Source organism: Coregonus clupeaformis, chromosome 31 (assembly GCF_020615455.1).
Source record: "Coregonus clupeaformis isolate EN_2021a chromosome 31, ASM2061545v1, whole genome shotgun sequence".
NCBI classification, from domain to species: domain Eukaryota; kingdom Metazoa; phylum Chordata; class Actinopteri; order Salmoniformes; family Salmonidae; genus Coregonus; species Coregonus clupeaformis.
Genome location: NC_059222.1, coordinates 24,300,720 through 24,322,166, shown reverse-complemented (window position 1 = coordinate 24,322,166; position 21,447 = coordinate 24,300,720). Strand labels below are relative to the sequence as shown.

The 21,447-nt window shown below is 42.9% G+C and overlaps 1 protein-coding gene across 1 annotated transcript in view; it reads left to right on the top strand.

Annotated features, from left to right (window-relative positions):
• Positions 1 to 5,205: 5,205 nt before the first annotated feature.
• LOC121547953 (transmembrane protein 150A-like) overlaps positions 5,206 to 21,447 on the top strand; it is a 52,747-nt gene continuing 36,505 nt past the window's right edge. The window contains exons 1-4 of the mRNA XM_041859354.2: positions 5,206 to 5,443; positions 5,561 to 5,793; positions 10,956 to 11,003; positions 16,453 to 16,539. Coding sequence (XP_041715288.1) covers positions 5,729 to 5,793; positions 10,956 to 11,003; positions 16,453 to 16,539 — 200 coding nt within the window. The 5' untranslated portion in view covers positions 5,206 to 5,443; positions 5,561 to 5,728. The remainder of the gene's footprint in view (positions 5,444 to 5,560; positions 5,794 to 10,955; positions 11,004 to 16,452; positions 16,540 to 21,447) is intronic.

The following is a 21,447-nucleotide window of genomic DNA, read 5'->3' as shown; positions in this document are numbered from 1 at the left end:
CCTCCTTAAACACTTGGAAGAGTTGGGCCACTGATGGGTCAAATGTCTGGCCAGGTGATATGGGTACACCTAGGAGTGGAACCTTCTCTTTGACAGGAATCTTGGACTGCCCTAATCATAGGTGGCGTCATGCAACATACAGTGTTGCCAATGATTTCCCAACCATCTGAGCATTGCCTTGAAGGCATTGGATGAGCAGGTCTGTAACTGTAGACAGTTTTTTCATGGCCTCAGCATCATAGTTTGCAGAGAGGCGTGCCTGCAGCTCCTTCTGATAGAAGGACAGTATCGCTTCTGAATTGCTAAGCCTAGCATCTGTCATGTGTCCTGCGTATGAAGTGATCAGATGTCCTGCATCGTTTGTTAGGCAGCTCTTGGTCTGAACTGTGACGGAGAGAAGCAGGCAGAACAAGCAACGTAAATTATTTGTCCATACGGGGGAAATGGCCAAAACCCTTCTCATCTGCACCATGAACTGTAACTAAGCAAGTGCATATGCTTGGCATGGCAAGGGTTCTGTCATTTTCCGTGTGCCAAGTGCATTGGAGTTCACACACGAAGTCGTTGAACAATGGGATGAACGTCTCCATTTTTTAAGAACGGAATTCATCACTTGGATGTGGATGCCAGGGCAGTAGGTGCATGCTCCACATTGAGGTTTCTGCTTGCCCTCTCAAAGAAGTCAGACAAGGATATTTTCTGGTCGACCTTCACTGTCAGGCCGGCAGGCTGGGACTGGATGATGCTAGAGCTGTGGTACATAGCATCATCATCATCATCATCATCAGAGTGCTCAGGCTCTTGTGGGAGGCTCTTGTGGACAGTACGTCAGTGTCGTCCAATTCAACAACCATTCTCCATTCAGAGGTAGGTGTTGGGTTTGGTACCGGCGGGGGAAGCCTGGCAAGGATGTGCTCGAGGGCAGACTCAATGGTTGCCATATGACTGTCAAGTGACTTAATCTCCTTGTGCATCTCAGTGCATCGGGATTTGTGCCCAGGCGAGGATGAGCAATGGCGTTTATTGGGTGGTCGACCACGAGGGGAGTGAGACCGTCATTAGACCTAGAGCGTTTGGAATGATCATTGACCTGTCTGTCAGACTCATCTGATGAGAATCCAGAGGCTCCGCCCCCAAAGTGCGCAAGTCGAGATTTCAATGCTCTCGGTTTGAATTTCTGACAGTGAGCATGTTCAGGCTGGGAGTTGTTTTTCACACTGATGACATGGGTGGAATTACATCCTGTGTGCAGCACTGAATCAGTATGCAAAGAACGGATTTTCACACAAGTGTGTGTTCCAAGAAAAAGATAACAAAAATAGCTTTTTGTCTCAATGTGTCTCGGTGTATGCTTCATTTGCCTCCATATAGGCTTCGGCTGCTTCGAGAGAATGTTGTACTTACCATTGGCTCCGATCCATAGTGCTTCGGGGTCGAGACTCACGCCTAAATTTGTATTAAGATCCGAGCTCGAAAATCCTTCCTATCTGACTGGCACAGTCAAGCGTGGACTGTAAGTCTCTGCATTGGTGGACTTGGTCAAGTGAGGACTGGTAGCCTACAGCACAGCTGAGCTCTGTGATCACAGCAAAACTCCAAGTGAGGGAGTGGTAATGGTGGATCAACAAGCTGGTGTGGCAGTCAAGCGGGGACTGGCACTACACCGTGGGTCAACAAGCACCAACAACAGGTAGCTGCAACAATTTAACTACGGTAGGTAGTTATTTATTGCTAATTTAGCTAGCTAGCTATGAGCTAACTTCTGAGGTAACGGGATAGACCAGAAGCTAACACACAAGGATGGAAATGCCAGACAAAAAGCAATAAAAGTTAACTAGTATGGGCAGGCACAATAATGAGAGAGAGGGGGAGTAGATTAGATAAAATTAATTACTCACGGCACCTCCTAGAGTCGTGGAAGAATCGTAACCGTAAGAAGTAATCCAAAGGGGATTAATAGCAATCTCGTAATGTAAAACACATGAGAGTCAAGAAATAGACAGTATGTCAAGCCACACCGCCTTTTATAGTGTCAGGTCACGTGGGTACAGTAAGGGTGTGGCGTGACTGTATACATCTTTGATATTAAGCATCTCAATCACATCGCGTGAAGGGGAAGGAGTTCCCATGGGTCGTTTGGCGACCCGTTACAAAAACAAAAGAGAACAGCCTTAAGCCCCTACTTCTCAGACGGACGGTCTGTTCTAGCACTCTGCAGACTGAGTAAATGCCTGGAATGCAGTTGTGACAACGATTCCCAGAACCAGACGTGATCCAAGAACTTCACCTCATCTCACAACAACAATGAGTCATTTTAGCCCAACCTGCCGCAAGATGGTGCTATTATTCCTTTTACTTAATTTGTCATTTTACTTCCGACTTTAATGTATTCAGCCGGCAATACACTTGTGTCCCCCATGGACCGGCTAGTACATAAAACATCCTCCATTCAGGCTGCAAAGGCGTCAGTTTCCTCCTTAATCCCCAAGTATCGATTGATGCACCAGTGCAAGTATTATTAGCATAATAAAATAATCCCCATCAAAATCTGTCTGTTTAAGCTAGAGATATTTGTTTTTTGTATGGCTGAGCTACATCGCTGTTTGTCAGACCAGGAGACATCCCAAAAATCGGTCTTCTCATGAAAACGTCTGTAGTGTCCGGATGCTTTGGCCTACTAATATGACGACTCTATGGAAAGATGAGACTCTCACGAATACGATTATATACTCCGTTTTGCTCTACGACCCTGACAAGTGTCACGGGACTCGTCTGAAGGTAACCCAGTATCGGTTTAAAAAATGAATGGAAGTAGTTTTGCGAACAAAAAAAGGGGGTTAATTAAAACAATATATATATTTCCTGGACTTTCTTATATCTTCTAAATATAGGACAGACACTTCAAAACCTTATTCCTTATTATTCATTTTTTTACTGTCTGTTTTGCTATTTAATAATGTGTTATTAAATGCGTTTCTATGGGCTATATTAGTAAAAGCCAAATACAATATTTTATCAAATATTTTTTTATATATATGTTTTATACCTACAGGGGTTCTAAAATTGTAAATCAAATAGCTAAATGACCCATGGTATGACCATCTTAAAACAATTCCATATTTTAGCTTAGTAGAAAGTGGTTTAAACAATGCCACATATCAGTGACTTACAGTGGCTTGCGAAAGTATTCACCCCCTTGGCATTTTTCTTATTTTGTTGCCTTACAACCTGGAATCAAAATTGATTTTTGGGGAGTTTGCATCATTTGATTTACACAACATGCCTACCACTTTGAAGATGCAAAATAATTTTTATCGTGAAACAAACAAGAAATAAGACAAAAAAAACAGAAAACTTGAGCGTGCATAACTATTCACCCCCCCCAAAGTCAATACTTTGTAGAGCCACCTTTTGCAGCAATTACAGCTGCAAGTCTCTTGGGGTATGTCTCTATAAGCTTGGCACATCTAGCCACTGGGATTTTTTCCCATTCTTCAAGGCAAAACTGCTCCAGTTCCTTCAAGTTGGATGGGTTCTGCTGGTGTACAGCAATCTTTAAGTCATACCACAGATTCTCAATTGAATTGAGGTCTGGGCTTTTACTAGGCCATTCCAAGACATTTAAATGTTTCCCCTTAAACCACTCAAGTGTTGCTTTAGCAGTATGCTTAGGGTCCTTGTCCTGCTGGAAGGTGAACCTCCATCCCAGTCTGAAATCTCTGGATGACTGAAACAGGATTCCCTCAAGAATTTCCCTGTATTTAGTGACATCCATCATTCCTTCAATTCTGACCAGTTTCCCAGTCCCTGACGATGAAAAACATCCCCACAGCATGATGCTGCCACCACCATGCTTCACTGTGGGGATGGTGTTCTCGGGGTGATGAGAGATGTTGGGTTTGCACCAGATATAGCGTTTTCCTTGATGGCCCAAAAACTCAATTTTAGTCTCATTTGACCAGAGTACCTTCTTCCATATGTTTGGGGAGTTTCCCACATGCCAAACGTGTTTGCTTATTTTTTTCTTTGTACGGCTTAAAGTGGTCCTATGGACAGATACTCCAATCTCCGCTGTGGAGCTTTGCAGTTCTTTCAGGGTTATCTTTGGTCTCTTTGTTGCCTCTCTGATTAATGCCCTCCTTGCCTGGTCCATGGGTTTTGGTGGGCGGCCCTCTCTTGGCAGGTTTGTTGTGGTGCCATATTCTTTCAATTTTTTAATAATGGATTTAATGGTGCTCCGTGGGATGTTCAAAGTTTCAGATATTTTTTTATAACCCAACCCTGATCTGTACTTCTCCACAACTTTGTCCCTGACCTGTTTGGAGAGCTCCTTGGTCTTCATGGTGCCGCTTGCTTGGTGGTGCCCCTTGCTTAGTGGTGTTGCAGACTCTGGGGCCTTTCAGAACAGGTGTATATATACTGAGATCATGTGACAGATCATGTGATTGCACGCATGTGGACTTTATTTAACTAATTATGTGACTTCTGAAGGTAATTGGTTGCACCAGATCTTATTTAGGGGCTTCATAGCAAAGGGGGTGAATACATATGCACGCACCACTTTTCCGTTATTTATTATTTTGAATTTTTTGAAACAAGTTATTTTTTTCATTTCACTTCACCAATTTGGACTATTCTGTGTATGTCCATTACATGAAATCCAAATAAAAATCAATTTAAATGTCAGGTTGTAATGCAACAAAATAGGAAAAACGCCATTGGGGATGAATACATTTGCAAGGCACTGTATGCAGAGCTCTTAATGATGAACAGACATTTTGCAACTTTTTGACAAGCAAGTAGCCTAGGTAGGCTCCCACTCTCTGACGTCTGAGAATGATGATAGTCTCAAGCACACACACACGCACACACAAACACACACACAATTGTTCGTGTATTATTTTATCACACTTTTTTGAGTTTGAATAACTGCATCTGTTTGAACAATGACACATGGGGAGAATGCATGGGAGAAAGATAATTTATTGTAGTGAAGTAGTATTTGAAAAACATCAGAGTACAGCACAGTGTGAAATAAAGAAGAAAACAACCATGATTTTGAAAGTCACCGATAGGCTACTGTGCTGTATTGTCTTATAATTGTTCAAACAAAAAGCTCCTCTTGGTGGGAGGAGTTAGGTGCAACATCTGGTTCCCTTTAATAGAGTTCAGACTTTTTCGCTGCGAGACAGACACAGCAGACACGCTCATGATGAAAAAGAATAGGGGACAAATGAACAGCAGCAACACACCTGATTGTGCCTTGCTTTAACACATGAATTCTATAGGATTTGCTTCAAAACACGTTTAACAAACGACCAGAGAAGACATCAGACTGCTGGAAAATGCTCTGGGACTTTGCTTTTTTCAAGGATTCCACTTTTTTCGGATTTGGGAAAACTACCTACAGATCTTGAACCATATTGCCTAGAGAGGTGTAAAGGTATGACGACAACTTATTCTGTCCTTGCTATCCTACTGTACTGTAGGCTACCTTTATTCAAACATCTATGTTATTACATTATAATGAAATAACCATAATACACATTTTTCATTACAGATTATTTCTTAATCAGTCCTGATGTTTGCAATGGAAGGCATGCCGGTTATGGACTGCCTGAAGGACTTTAATCACTGAGGTTGAAGCGGGAGAGAGAAGTGGATTTATCCTTTTTTTTTATTTGGAGGCACAGGTCGCTAGTGGACCACAGAGACCAAAGTGGTCAACATGTCTATTTGGGTGATCTTACCCATCAGTTTACCTGTCTTCACCATCACTGGAATATGGGTTGTGTAAGTATATCTAAGAGGTACAAGTAAAAGTGTTCTGTTTTATTTCTGATTGTCAACAAGAAAAGTATTGTATTGTGCATTCTTGAGGAACTCCAGTTAGATTTCGCTGTTGTGTTGTGAGTATACACTGAGTATACAAAACACGAAGAACCTTTTCCATGACACAGACTGACCAGGTGAATCCAGGTGAACGCTATGATCCCTTATTGATTTCACTTGTTAAATCCACTTCAATCAGTGTAGATGAAGGGGAGGAGACAGGTTAAAGAAGGATTCTTAAGCCTTGAGACAATTGTGACATGGATTGTGTATGTGTGCCATTCAGAGGGTGAATGGGCAAGACAAAAGATTTCAGTTCCTTTGAACGGGGTATGGTAGTAGGTGCCAGGCGCACCGGTTTGTGTCAAGAACTGCAACGCTACACGTTTTTTCACGCTCAAAAGTTTCCAGTGTGCATCAAGGACATCAAGCCAACTTGACACAACTGTGGGAAGCATTGGAGTCAACATGGGCCAGCATCCCTGTGGAACACTTTCGACACCTTGTAGTGATGGAAAGCCAACATTTCTCTTTAGGGCCATGGATAAACTTGTAGGCTGACTGATATGCAGTCAAACATCGAAATTCAAGCAAATCCTGTGTGGCCTCCCCATCCCTCTATTCAGCTAGTGTCTTAATTACACTCCTGCCACAATAGTTTTAATTACCCTTTACATTGAAACAACTGGCAATAAAGAGAGCCTTTATGGATGAAATGAGCTGTAAAAGCTGTTGTTATGGGTTGATGTACCCTTTTGCATCTGTCTGTGGGTTGGATTGAGGTGGCCATGGAATCAGGTTCCTTTAGCTGTAATTTTAGAGATGGTTAGGGACTGAACTTTATTTGTAATAAGTTGTACATGGAGAAAATCGGACCTCTCTTTAATGAAAATGGATGGCCCTCCCTATATTTGACCTAAACCCTCCCTGAACACTTGGGAAAAAAAACAAGTGACCCTCCACTACACGCCAAATAATAATTAAAACTAAGTGGATAGCAGAGAACATGTCTATCGTTTACCCTCACTTGTTGGACAGACCAGAGCCTTAGATATGCAGTTTTAAAAACGGTTCTTCGTCCTGTAAGCATTACATGGCAACGCAGGACTTTTGATAGCGTACAGGGCTGCGGGCCAGAAGGTTGTGGATTCGCAGACCACCGTTGACAAGAGTAAGGGTGGAAAGATCTCCTTTATAGTAAAAGCACTGCATGACTCTATGATCATATTTGCAGGTCAGAGAAAAAATTGCCTTTTATAAACATTTCATGCAATTGAACATAATTGTACATATTAGCAGAATCTAACATGTAGGCATACCTCTTACTTCTGAAATAGGATGAAATAGGCTCCAACACAAAGCACTCTTGTTGTTAGTAAAGTAGCATTTGACCTAGTGGCCTCATGGGTGGAATGTAATTAAACATTTTCAAAATTCGGAAAACCGGCTGAAAATCCGGTGTTTCTATGTCAAACGGATTTGTTATGTTTCTTCTGTGATGTATATAAAGTATAATATTGGGATGCAAACTTACATTTGAATACATTTCAACTCTATATCTGACATGGTAGAGGTCACTTCTTTTTTTAAACCCATAACCAGGTTTAGTGTATACTTTTGTATGAAAGTAGATTTGTTTAAGACTACCAAGAAACACTCTGTGTGACCCTGATTCAACCCACTGCAGTAAAAGGTTTAAATGAAGACGGTTTAAGTGAATTATGCCTACTCGAATTTGCTTATTTTCAGCACCATGAGCTGTCCATTTCCGATTGATTGTGCCACGGCTGCTGATTCAAGTTTCAGCACCACAATGTAAATTATTAGAATCTGGCTTATTGTGAGGTCAGTAACTCTGATAAATACATAAAGGGCAAGAAACATATTGTTTTTAATAAAATGAATTATAGTAGTAGCACGCTACCAAAGTTGACCTCCGGTCCTCCGTCTCATCTTCACGCTCTCCTTCTCAAACTGAACAGAACATAGGCTATAGGCTGGTCCGCGCGCAAGATATTGCATTTTTTTGTACTAGGCCTAATAAAAAAATTATAACCTGAAGAAACCTTTGACTCTCCTCCTGATCTGCCACCATAGCCCTACACCGCACATCTATTGGTTAAGCAGCACACAAATATTGACATTTCATCCATTACAAATGACATGACCCTCCCTAGACTAGATTTAAAAAAAATACTAAACCCTGCCCTTGACTGAAATTGAAAAAGCATGACCCTCCCCCATTTTCCTCCAGATAAGCGTTCTGTACATTTGTATCAATCCCTTATGTAGTTTGTGAGAAAGGCAATGCAAAACCCAAGAAGATGGTTGAAAAAGAGTGAGAGGAACAGTTCAGTAGGAAGTTAAGTTGGAGATTGAGTGAAAGAGTAAGTAAAGGGGTAACAAGTTAATTTAAAGAAAGGGAGGTAAATAAATAAAGAGGTGGTGAACCATCCCACATGTTAGCGCCAGCTGTGTGTTGTTGGTGTTCAATGGCGGGGATGTCTGGACTCTCTGTGATCACTGCTACAGTGGAATTCACTGCCTGAGGGCCAGAGCAGTAGAGACCATTACCTCTTATTTTGCCTGTATTTGACCCGGTTAGTCTCATTGAGATAAAAAATCTGTAAGAGAGACCTCCTGAACTCCTGAACATGATATCAGTTCCAAAGTAGTCTGAGAACAGCCATCCCACTGGGAACAGACGTCATTTCAACGTCTAGTTTTGATTTACATTTGGTTGAGTTGTCAACTAATTTTAATTTAACATGAAATCAACCGAAAATGTCACTATGTCAAAGTTGGGTGAAAAAAAGAAAGATTCCGATACATTGATGACTTTTTGCAAATCCAATCCGTTTTCCACATTGATTCAATGTCATCACACATACACACACACACACACACACACAAACACACACACACACACACACACACACACTTGCACAGTAGACGCACACATCTATGCCGTAGGCCATAGATACAATTGTTTTGAACAAATCAATATTCAATTGATTATTTTCAGAATTTCTTAGTTATTTTTCCCAGGGACCGAGTGGAGTATCAGGTTATACTTGTGAGGTGTGTTGTTTCGCCAGCACTCTCTAGTGCTCCTTGAAATGAAAGAGTGTTATTGTTGAGGTCAATCGACTCTGGGAATTTCACAGAAGCACTATAGACCACAACTGATGACTTTAGGTCATTGCTAATGAGTGAGAGGCTCTACAGTAAACCCCTGGATAAGGCCAAGGTGCACAGGCACACTAAATCAAATGGACATTAGACAATTTGACCCACTGCCTGGCTCACTTCAACCCAGCCAAGTCTAGAACGTCACCTCTCAGATCTAGGATCAGATAACCCAAGCCCTAATAATATCTGACCCTGTACCAGCAGTTAGGGCAACTTCTATCAATTCAGAATTGGGGACTGTTGGCTGCAGCATAAAGGCTTCCTTGTATTCCAGAGGACGCAGGCACACCCTTTTTTTCATTCGCACTGATTGGTTACTGTTTATGACCACCCTCAACTCCCCCCCCTCTCTCTCTCTCTCTCTGTCCAGTGAGACAAGACGCAGTACCTTTTACTGTACCTTTGGACATTAAAAACCTTATGGAACCCTTGCAGCATGGGCGCTTCTGTCTGAGACTGCGGTAGTAACCCTTCTTGGCCCCCCCTTGGCCAGGCTGTTTCCAGACGTGCTGTTTCATAGACACTTAATGCCTGCCTGTTTGTGAGTTTATGGGTCTACTACTGCCTTATGTAACCCAAAGACATACCAGTGGAGGCTGCTGAGGGGAGGACTGCTCATAATAATGGCTGGAATGGAGGATAATGGTTGGAATGGAATGGTATCAAACGCATAAAAACCATGTGTTTGATACCATTCCATTCACTCAATTCCGTCCATCATTATGACCCGTCCTCCCCTCAGCAGCCTCCACTGAGACATGCACTATAGAATGTTTAGCTTGGGCACAGCATGAGTCCTTTGTTAAAAAGGGTTGTGTATTTACTGTAGGAGAGATGTCTTTAAAGACGGTCTTAATCATGTTTTAAAATAGACTTCATCTGAGTAACTAAGTTAAGCACAACAGAAGTATGCTATCCCATTTTATGTGATGTGTGATCATTAGGGCCCCAAGTTTTCCTGACCAATTATATAGGGAATTTGTACTGGTTAGGCCACATGGTCTTAGCCAATGAGTTGCATTCATTTTAGATTTATAGAAGATGGTGCCCCCCCTTTTCGGTCTGACTGGATTTCTGTCAGGATATCAGCTTTTTCCCAGAAGGTCAAACCCCCCTATATCTGTTTGCTCACCTAAGCGAAGGGGGATCAATAGACATTACCTAAGCGTTTCCAGATTGTCATCCCTTGCAAACAATAGAAATTGAATAGAGGTTCTCAAACCGTTTGTTGAAACTTTAAACTTCTGTTCATGTTCTTGTGTCAGCATGTTTTGTAGGTTATCCTCTTTGTTATCTTATCAGACCATACAAAACCCAGTGTCCCATCAGTGTCAGTGTCACATAGTGTACACATGAACACCTCGTGATCTGATCCTGATCTCCAGTGGTTGAAACCCAATGTTCTCTCTCTAGTAGCCTATGTTTAACCCTCAGATAAGAGACTGCTTCCCTGAGAGATGAACTCTCTGGAGTTCTGGTCACGTGTTTGGAGTTGGTTAGCGGTTGACAGAAGAGGAATGCATAGTACAGACCCAATTTGCTGCTGTCAAACGATGTCCACATGACATGGACAAGAGATCACTGGCCGTGGGGGTGACTGTGCACCTTATGAATATGTTAAGTGAAAAGGCATTGGAACCACCAACTGATGAGTCAGCAGAACCGTGAGGTTCATACCGTTGAATATGTAGCTATTGCATGATCTGTAAACGCTATTGCTCTTTTAAAGGGGATTCAATCCCATTATATTGCAACTAATATAAAAAAGTAGTAATGTATAGTGCAATACACCTCTAGAATTTCCCTCAGCTAGTGTGAAGTCAGGCTACGACTCTTTGCCATTTTACTCTCTCTGAGCACTTAGTCAATAGAACGACAAGATAAAAACTATGTAACACTTTGATCAAAACTTGTCTCTAATATCTTTTCAGATATGCCATGGCCCTCTACAACCAGCATGTCTGCCCCGTGGATAACTGGTACAGTACTCTATAATCAACTCTCTAATGTCAATTTTGACTCACCCATAATCACTGTGTCATTATTTATAACAGAATGAACTAATCACATGTCATTTTCTATAACAAAGACAACTGGTAATCTTTCAGTTGATGTCAAGTGTTTGGAATCAGAGATAGAGAAGGATAACTGTTGCGTAAAATCACTGGTTTGGTTTGTTATTGAAAATTGATTTGTTTGCAAAGGTGATAACCCCAGAAAAGGGATTAACTTTTGGCTTGTAGGGTAGTAGTGTATGATAAATTACGACATAGAGTGTGTATCTACTTGGATAATCTGAAACAAGGGGGATTCAGTATTCCAATATGTCAGCAGGTCCTAAACAAATCATGATTGGGGACCATTTTGTTCTCTCATTGACACACACAGTTGTGGAAATTAGACACAAGTTCAGTGATTCTATCATCCTTGTCAAAACCGTTCAATTCCTGCTGACATCCATGATATAAATGTCAAACCAGCAAACTGATTATGAATGGTTATTCATCTCCACACTGTGAGCTAGAGTGAGAATGTGAACTGCAAACGGGTGAGAGAAAAAGTACCTTCTCAACAAGTCTGTTTATTCAACATTCATTCGGGAGAAATTAAATAATTAATGGCCGACTTGTTTCGCAAGAGAGGGAGATGGAGAGAAATTTGAAGAGCACAGAGAGAAGAAGGGGAGAGGGGTAGAAACGAGATCACGTGGACAGAGAGAGAGGAGTATAATCATGGGAGAGATTGAAAATATAAGAAATACATACTGTATGGGGGACAGAGAGAGTAATGGGAAAATGGTGGGAAGTCAAGGATGGGTAGCAACTTTTTGGGGAAAGGCAACAGCCTGCGGATTCCTTTAAGAGTGGGAGAATAACTTCTGTGGTATGTGTGAAATAAACAGGTATTAAAACTGCCTGGGGGCTCCATTCATTCCAAGCTTTTCCCATTAGCAGCAGACCTACCCAAGAAAAAACAAACAACCATTCCAAACACATTCATTACTGTACCTGCAGGTTTGGCTATTTCACTGTAAGGAGCATTCTACTGACACTCCTCAAACAGGGAATTCCAGAAATCATACAAGATAAAATGTACTCTTTGAACAGTAGACCGACACATGCAATACCACAGCAGCTGCCTCAGTACCTGCGTCATAGTTGTTCTACAATGTTCTTCAATGCACACATGCAGTCAATCATCAAGTGGGAACTTTAACCTACTATTTCGTGTAAAAACGTGTATCCTTATTTGGGCAGCATGAGAGCCTTGATGTGTGGATTGGATGTGTAGTTCGATGCTGACACATTAACAGAGTTTAAACTAGGTGTGTTTACTTTAGTAGTAGTGGGTGTTCGGTGGGGACGCATGGTCACACATTCTGGTCAAGATTTTGCATGTGTCGAAGCATAACTAATAGGTGACTTTATGGACTTATCTCACCTCACAAACGTCACACAGTCCATTCAGAATAGCCACTTGTCTTATGTGCATTGTGCAATAATTCCATATGCAAATAAAGGAGAGTGGGGTAAGTTTAGCCAAAGGGTTAGTTGAGCCACCCCTTGTTTCTAGGAAACCATACACAAAAGTAATCATGTGACCAGATATTTAGGAAGAGGTCATCATTTCATGGAGTCTGTGAAGGAAGAAACCACATGGAAAAAGTGGCAAGCAAGTTAGGTCAAAAAAACAGATTTTCACAAAGTCAAATGAATTTATTGTGTTATAGGTTTCATGATTTACAAGCATTTTGCTACACCCACAATAACATCTGCTAAATACAGTGGGGAGAACAAGTATTTGATACACTGCCGATTTTGCAGGTTTTCCTACTTACAAAGCATGTAGAGGTCTGTACTTTTTATCATAGGTACACTTCAACTGTGAGAGACGGAATCTAAAAGAAAAATCCAGAAAATCACATTGTATGATTTTTAAGTAATTAATTTGCATTTTATTGCATGACATAAGTATATGATCACCTACCAACCAGTAAGAATTCCAGCTCTCACAGACCTGTTAGTTTTTCTTTAAGAAGCCCTCCTGTTCTCCACTCATTACCTGTATTAACTGCACCTGTTTGAACTTGTTACCTGTATAAAAGACACCTGTCCACACACTCAATCAAACAGACTCCAACCTCTCCACAATGGCCAAGACCAGAGAGCTGTGTAAGGACATCAGGGATCAAATTGTAGACCTGCACAAGGCTGGGATGGGCTACAGGACAATAGGCAAGCAGCTTGGTGAGAAGGCAATTATTAGAAAATGGAAGAAGTTCAAGATGACGTTCAATCACCCTCGGACTGGGGCTCCATGCAAGATCTCACCTCGTGGGGCATCAATGATCATGAGGAAGGTGAGGGATCAGCCCAGAACTACACGGCAGGACCTGGTCAATGACCTGAAGAGAGCTCGGACCACAGTCTCAAAGAAAACCATTAGTAACACACTACGCCGTCATGAATTAAAATCCTGCAGCGCACGCAAGGTCCCCCTGCTCAAGCCAGCGCATGTCCAGGCCCATCTGAAGTTTGCCAATGACCATCTGGATGATCCAGAGGAGGAATGGGAGAAGGTCATGTGGTCTGATAAGACAAAAATAGAGCTTTTTGGTCTAAACTCCACTCGCCGTGTTTGGAGGAAGAAGAAGGATGAGTACAACCCCAAGAACACCATCCCAACCGGGAAGCATGGAGGTGGAAACATCATTCTTTGGGGATGTTTTTCTGCAAAGGGGACAGGACGACTGCACCGTATTGAGGGGAGGCTGGATGGGGCCATGTATCGCGAGATCTTGGCCAACAACCTCCTTCCCTCAGTAAGAGCATTGAAAGATTGGGTCGTGACGGTCTTCCAGCATGACAACGACCCGAAACACACAGCCAGGGCAACTAAGGAGTGGCTCCGTAAGAAGCATCTCAAGGTCCTGGAGTGGCCTAGCCAGTCTACAGACCTGAACCCAATAGAAAATCTTTGGAGGGAGCTGAAAGTCCGTATTGCCCAGCGACAGCCCCGAAATCTGAAGGATCTGGAGAAGGTCTGTATGGAGGAGTGGGCCAAAATCCCTGCTGCAGTGTGTGCAAACATGGTCAAGACCTACAGGAAACTTATGATCTCTGTAATTGCAAACAAAGGTTTCTGTACCAAATATTAAGTTCTGCTTTTCTGATGTATCAAATACTTATGTCATGCAATAAAATGCAAATTAATTACTTAAAAATCATACAATGTGATTTTCTGGATTTTTGTTTTAGATTCCATCTCTCACAGTTGAAGTGTACCTATGATAAAAATTACAGACCTCTACATGCTTTGTAAGTAAGAAAACCTGCAAAATCGGCAGTGTATCAAAAACTTGTTCTCTCCACTGTATGTGTATGTGACCAATAACATTTGATTTGATTTGATTTTGATGCTTGTATCCAAACTAAAGTAGATTGTTTTAGGATTGTTTTATACATCAGTTGGGGGTGTCTATAAGCTACAATATGAGGTCCTAAACCTAGCATGAAAGTGCATCCTCGTAGCTGTATGGGTTGCCTTGGGGTAAGTTGAGTCAATGGCCATGGGGTAAGTTGAGCTAATGGCCACCATACCCCATGCAAATTATGATTACATTTTGTCAGTTTTATCCATAATATGAATAGTATTTTTGCAATGTGTTATGCATATGAACTCAAGATCGTGCATTTTTATTATTACAGAGCAGACATCATCATGCCGCATGTATACATACGTAAAACAAGCATGGGTCTAGCCTCCCTTGAGGTTCCTGAGAGAGCAACCAAGGATGAGAGAAGGGAATAAGTCCATTCTAGCAGCAACAAGGGGTGAAAGAATAGACTGAATGACACTGAAGAGGTACAACAACGTAAAATACAACGAACATGTACCTGTGCGAAAAAGAGTCTATGATAGAGTAGCAGAGGCACAGATGGTTTTATCTGATGACATGGAGACTGAGTTTGCTAAACATATCAAGAATCTCGCAGACCAGTTTCATGGGCTTAGTAGCCTCAAATGCAGAGAACTTGCCTATGAATTGGCACATCAAAACAACATCCCTGTCCCTGACAACTGGCCAAGAAATGGAAAGGTAAGTTGTATTGAACAGAGAGATCTACAGTTTATTAGGTACCCCGTTCACAAAAATGGTTCGCTCCTACAGACAGTAAGTCACGTGGCTGTGGCTTGCTATATAAAGCAGGCAGACAGGCATCGAGGCATTCAGTAACTGTTCGATTGAACGTTAGAATGGGAAAAACAAGTGACCTAAGCGACTTATAGTGTGGTATGATCGTCAGTGCCAGGCACGCCGGATACAGTATCTCAGAAACGGCCAGCCTCCTAGGCTTTTCACGCACGACAGTGTCTAGGGTTTACCGAGAATGGTACGACAAACAAAAAACATCCAGTCACCGACTGTCCTGTGGGCGAAAACAGCGTGTTGATGAGAGGTCGAAGGAGAATGTCAAGAATCGTGCAAGCGAACAGGCGGGCCACAAATAGGCAAATAACGACACAGTACAACAGTGGTGTGCAGAACGGCATCTCGGAACGCACAACTCGTCGGTCCTTGTCACGGATGGGCTATTGCAGCAGGCGACCATACTGGGTTCTACTCCTATCAGCTAAAAACAAGAAGAAGCAGCTCCAGTGGGCATGCGATTACCAACACTGGACAACTGAGTGGTGGAAAAACATTGCCTGGTCCGACGAATCCCGGTTCCTGTTGCCTCATTCGGATGGCAGAGTCAGGATTTGGCATAAGCAGCATGAGTCCATGGCCCCATCCTGCCTGGTGTCAACAGTACAGGCGGGTGGCGGTGGTGTAATGGTGTGGGGAATGTTTTCCTGGCATATGTTAGGTCCCTTGATAGCAATTGAGCAACGTTTCCATGCCCCAAAGAATTCAGGCTGTTCTGGAGGCAAAGGGGGGTCCGACTCAGTACTATGTGGGTGTACCTAATAAACTGAGTGCAGACATTTAAGATATACAATATACTACACCCCCATTCCATGATTTAAACTTAGTCCTACCAGCACCATCACCCACTGTCACAAGACACCCCTACCCACTTACCCCAAGGCGGCTCAACTTACCCTGTCCCTATGCTCAATTTACCCCACACCTGGGGTAAGTTGTGCCAAGAGACCACTTTTTTTTGGACAAGCTATGTTTTCAAAACTGTTATGTTGACATGAATTCTGATTATTTCCAGGGGTACACAACATCCTGAAATATATGTAGATATCCTTGTTAGAAATAATACTATATTTCCCTTGACGTAGTAATGGGAAAATGGCTCAAATATCCATGACATCTGAAGTGGTAAAGTAATGCAATTCCATCAGAGAAGTTAAAGTGTGATCCATTTGACAGCAAAAGTGTAAAGTAAATGTCTATGTTGTTTTTCCATCCAGGCTGTATAATCAGTCGTGTGAGGAGAAGCTGTCTCTACAGAGGGGTCCTGTGCTGTGCTGTACCCTGGACAATGTCCCACTCATCAGGTCAGTACCGTATTACACTGTCTGTACCATGCTGTACTTTACAGTTTCAGTCACATTTACCTCACCACACTAACAGTAGCCTACATACGTACACCATACCAATAAACAACTTTGCCCCCCACGAGTTGAGCTGCACGTTGTTAAGTCAAGGTCGAGGTCATCCATTGTGTTAAACTAATGATCAATGCCTCTGTCATTTACCGTTAGTGAAAACAAGCACTTGGTGTGCATGAGGTGAAAGTATTCAGACCACTTGACTTGTGTGTTACAGCCTTATTCTAAAATTGATTAAATCGTTTTTTCCCCTCATCAATCTACACACAATACCCCATAATGACAAAGCAAAAACTGTTTTTTAGAAAACTAAAATATCACATTTACATAAGTATTCAGACTATTTACTCAGTACTTTGTTGAAGCACCTTTGGCAGCGATTACAGCATCGAGTCTTCTTGGGTATGACGCTACAAGCTTGGCACATCTGTATTTAGGGAGTTTCTTCCATTCTTCTCTGCAGATCCTATCAAGCTCTGTCAGGTAGGATGGGGAGTGTTGCTGCACAGCTATTTTCAGGTCTCTCCAGAGATGTTCGATCGGGCTCTGGCTGGGCCACTCAAGGACATTGAGACTTGTCCCGAAGCCACTCCTGCATTGTCATGGCTGTGTGCTTAGGGCCATTGTCCTGTTGGAAGGTGAACCTTCGCCCCAGTCTGAGGCCCTGAGCACTCTGGAGCAGGTTTTCATCAAGGATCTCTCTGTATTTTGCTCCGTTCATCTTTCCCTCGATCCTGACTAGTCTCCCAGTTCCTGCCGCTGAAAAACATCCCTACAGCATGATGCTGCCACCACCATACTGGTGCCAGGTTTCCTCCAGACGTGACGCTTGGCATTCAGGCCAAAAAGTTCAATCTTGGTTTCATCAGACCAGAGAATCTTGTTTCTCATGGTCTGAGAGTCTTTAGGTGCCTTTTGGCAAATTCCAAGCAGGCTGTCATGTGCCTTTTACTGAGGAGTGGCTTCCGTCTGGCCACTCTACCATAAAGGCCTGATTGGTGGAGTGCTGCAGAGATGGTTGTTCTTCTGGAAGGTTTTCCCATCAACCTCATGGCTTGGTTTTTGCTCTGACATGCACTGTCAACTGTGGGACCTTATATAGACAGGTATGTGCCGTTCCAAATCATGTCCAATCAATTGAATTTACCACAGGTGGACTCCAATCAAGTTGTAGAAACATCTCAAGGATGATCAATGGAAACAGGATGCACCTGAGCTTCTGTTCTAAAAACCTGTTTTTGCTTTGTCAATTATGGGGTATTGTGTGTAGAGGATTTGTATTTATTTAATTCATTTTAGAATAAGACTGTAACGTAACAAAATGTGGAAAAAGTAAAGGGGTCTGAATACTTTCCAAAGGCACTGTACATAACGGGCAGCAAAGGAAAATAAGGATCTCCTATTATGTATATTTTCGTTCTTCACTTTTTCACCTCTCTGTTCTCCTTGTTTTGTTCCTCTCTGTAGCCTAGTTCTCTTTCAAGTATTTGTTTAGGTTTTTCACTTATGGGGTACACTCCCAGCGTATTCATCAGAAGCCTTTATTACACTACGCCAGACGTTGAGACGTGTGCGTCGGGTAGGGGCGTCCCTCCTACCCTGTAAAAGTTCCAAGACAGCGTCTCCAAGTCATTTAAACACTTCTTGCTTTTCATCAGAAAACTTACCTCGACACGACAGCCTTTTCCGGAATTAGCTAAACTGTCCACAGACGTGAGCCTACAACTCACTCACCGGGCATTATTCTCTGGAGTGGTGGCAATTTTCCTTTTCCTTCACCGTAGTTAGAGGAAGATTTTTCGAGGGAGGAACGGGTGCAGCTGTAACACGGCTAACTTGTTTCACGACCAAGTTAGTTGTATCCAAACAGTGGCCATGTCCAACATTTGCTTAAACTGCATACTGTGTACTAATCGTACTACGTACTGCGTACTATTTAGCACGTATGTTTAGTAAAAAAGTATGTAGTATGCCACGGCCAAAATGTATGACTTTTGGTGCGTTCAAGACAACTGGGAATTTGGAAACAAAACAAGCTCAGACTGGGAAAAAATCGTGACGTCATGATCTTTAGGTAGGAGAAGTCGGAGCTCTAGGAATATGCACGAGTTTCTGACTTGTAATTCCGAGTTGGATGACCGTTCAAAATGATTTTACCCAGTTGAAGCATGTTTTTTCAGAGTTCCACATGTTTTTTCAGAGTTGTCTTGACCACACTATCAGTGTCGGCTTCACATATGAACCCCCCTCAGATACACCGTAGGTCTACGCATGTATCAATTGAAGAGTCACCTGAAGCTTGAGAGGAATGGGAGATGCAGTAGAGGAATGCAGTGCTGAGTCAGAGGGCTCGTAATGAGGATGACTGGCTACTACTCTGAACTGTGTGTGGTGAGCTTTCTGGCGCCCAGAGCTGCTGAGGCATCACCCAAGAAGTCCAGTGGCTACACGACTCAGGCTGGTTCCCAGAGTCACCTGAAGCTTGAGAGGAATGGGAGATGCAGTAGAGGAATGCAGTGCTGAGTCAGAGGGCTCGTAATGAGGATGACTGGCTACTACTCTGAACTGTGTGTGGTGAGCTTTCTGGCTTTTTTCAACGTACCTAGTGGTTACCATGCACCTACAACAAGATAGTTCAGATGTGTGAATGCATTTTTGAATGTTGAAAGTAAAACACACCAACAGTAGATGTACCGGTATAAACACTTTTTAATGAGAAAACAGAAATCCACTTTGGATTATAGAAAAGGACTTCACCATAAACAGTAGAAAATGAATAAAAATGAATAGCTATAAATGAAATACATACAAATGATATAAAACTTCATCTTCATCATGGCCTCTAAAATGGCCATAAGGCTTGCCTCCCTGGCAGTCACCTCCTTCTCCCACCTCCACATCTGGACCCTTCTGGGAGCGAGAGGGGCCCACAGATGCAGTGTATTTTCAGGTGACAACTGCCCCTCCAGCTCACAGTCCTTCACATAGATCCTGAAAAGACATAAGATGAAGTACAACATTAACCAAAACAAGAGCAAAGTAGAGTTGTGTGAACGTTCTGTAGCTAGACTGCCACATATTTGATCAAATTGGAGTGCCAAGGTGAAACAGTAATGAGTGCAGCTTACCATTACATTCACCATAACAGGGGTGTAATCATCACTCCAAACAGTTGCAAAATGTTCCATATTGCAACGAAAACGAGCGTTTCTATTGGACAGCAAACAGGGAGGGACCTACCTGAATCTGTCCAATAGAAACACTAGAAAACAGATTGTTTTGCAACTGTTTGGAGTAATGATTACACCCCTATGTGCTAGCTAGCTAACTAGGCTGACATTAAATATGAAGTTGTCGCTCAACCACAAGTAACCATGTAGCTGAAGTTACTCTTTGAATAGTTATAACTTCTAGTCCAACTAAAGCACGTAGCTAAAGGCACGGCAGGCAGTAGGCTGCAAATCTGTTTTCAAAGATGTATGATTAAAAATTCATAATTTGAAGGAGAACAAAAACTACTTACTTTTGAACACCACCGCAGCAGCTTCCCCATCTTCCAAGTTTTGTTGTTTACTTGAATAGATCTAGCTATCAAAACTCGCAGCCCTCTTCCAATGGATTGTGGCTGTGAAATTCCCAAATAGTGTATAGCGAATTCTACTAGATGAAAAGCATTTAAACTTACATTTTTCAAAATCTCACATACTATTGAACTTAATTTTTTCGCATACTCAAACAGACTACTATTTAGGACGCAAATATGGGTATTCGGACATGGCCAGTGACTAGTCATTAGTAAGCTAGCCACCACACTAGTTAGCTTCAAAATGTTGTGGTTTTGCTTTTTTTTTGTATCCGGCCATCACACCGAGTGCCACCGCCGGAGATAACCCACTAATTGCTAGCTACCTGACTAGCCTACCATGGTAGTTTTTCTGACGGCTAAATACATAGCATCCCAGCTATGGCAACAAAAGCATCTCCCACTCCAAATGATGAGAAGCTCCTGGCGCGAATCTGCTCCTGTGGAAAAGAGATATCGGCGAGGGACACACACTCGGTGTGTCCTGCTTGCCTTGGTCTGCAACATGCCTAGGAAGTGTTAGCCTCCCCTGGCTTCTGTCCACACTGTGACCCCTTAACGGTGAAGAGTCTCCGTCACAGGCTAGCACACCAAGCTAGCCTGAGTCAACAGGACCCTAACATGGGGGTTGACATCCCGATGGCTCACTAGAGTCGATGGATATCCCCACGGGGAATCCCAGAGCAATGGCTAGCACTAGCTGGGGCAACCAGCTCGACGCCATTGCCCCACTGTTGGAGGAAACCAGCAACAACCTTGTGGCTGTCATGCCGGGCATCCTGATTGGAGACGACAATGACTCCAACGGGCTGTCAAACAGCTTCCTTTCTGAATCATCGGACGGAGATGATGACTCCTTCATCCCCTCAGGCCAGGCTTCCAAGCCTCCTGCCGGGGAATCTGAAACCGGAGAACCAGACGGGGCACCATCCCCACCAGCTCTCGGTGTGGACCTGCAGGACGCGTGCAAACCCGCAGTGGACAAACTGGTGATTCCCTGGCCCAACGCAGTAGGAGAGACCACCACGTCTCACTACGAGGGTAAGAGGCTACCCAAAGCCAAACAGGCAGCCAGGCAATTCCTTCCAGTCTTCCCAGAATGCCTGGAGGAGGTTACCTGCACCTGGAGTACACCTTTTTCCTGCAAGAACCCTGTCCAAAGTGGGTTAGTGTTGGACTGTGTTGACATTGAAGGGCTTGCCCACATGTCCCCCATCAAACCCCGGGTGGCTTCCCATCTACACCCCAGACAGAAGTCCTCCATGACCTCG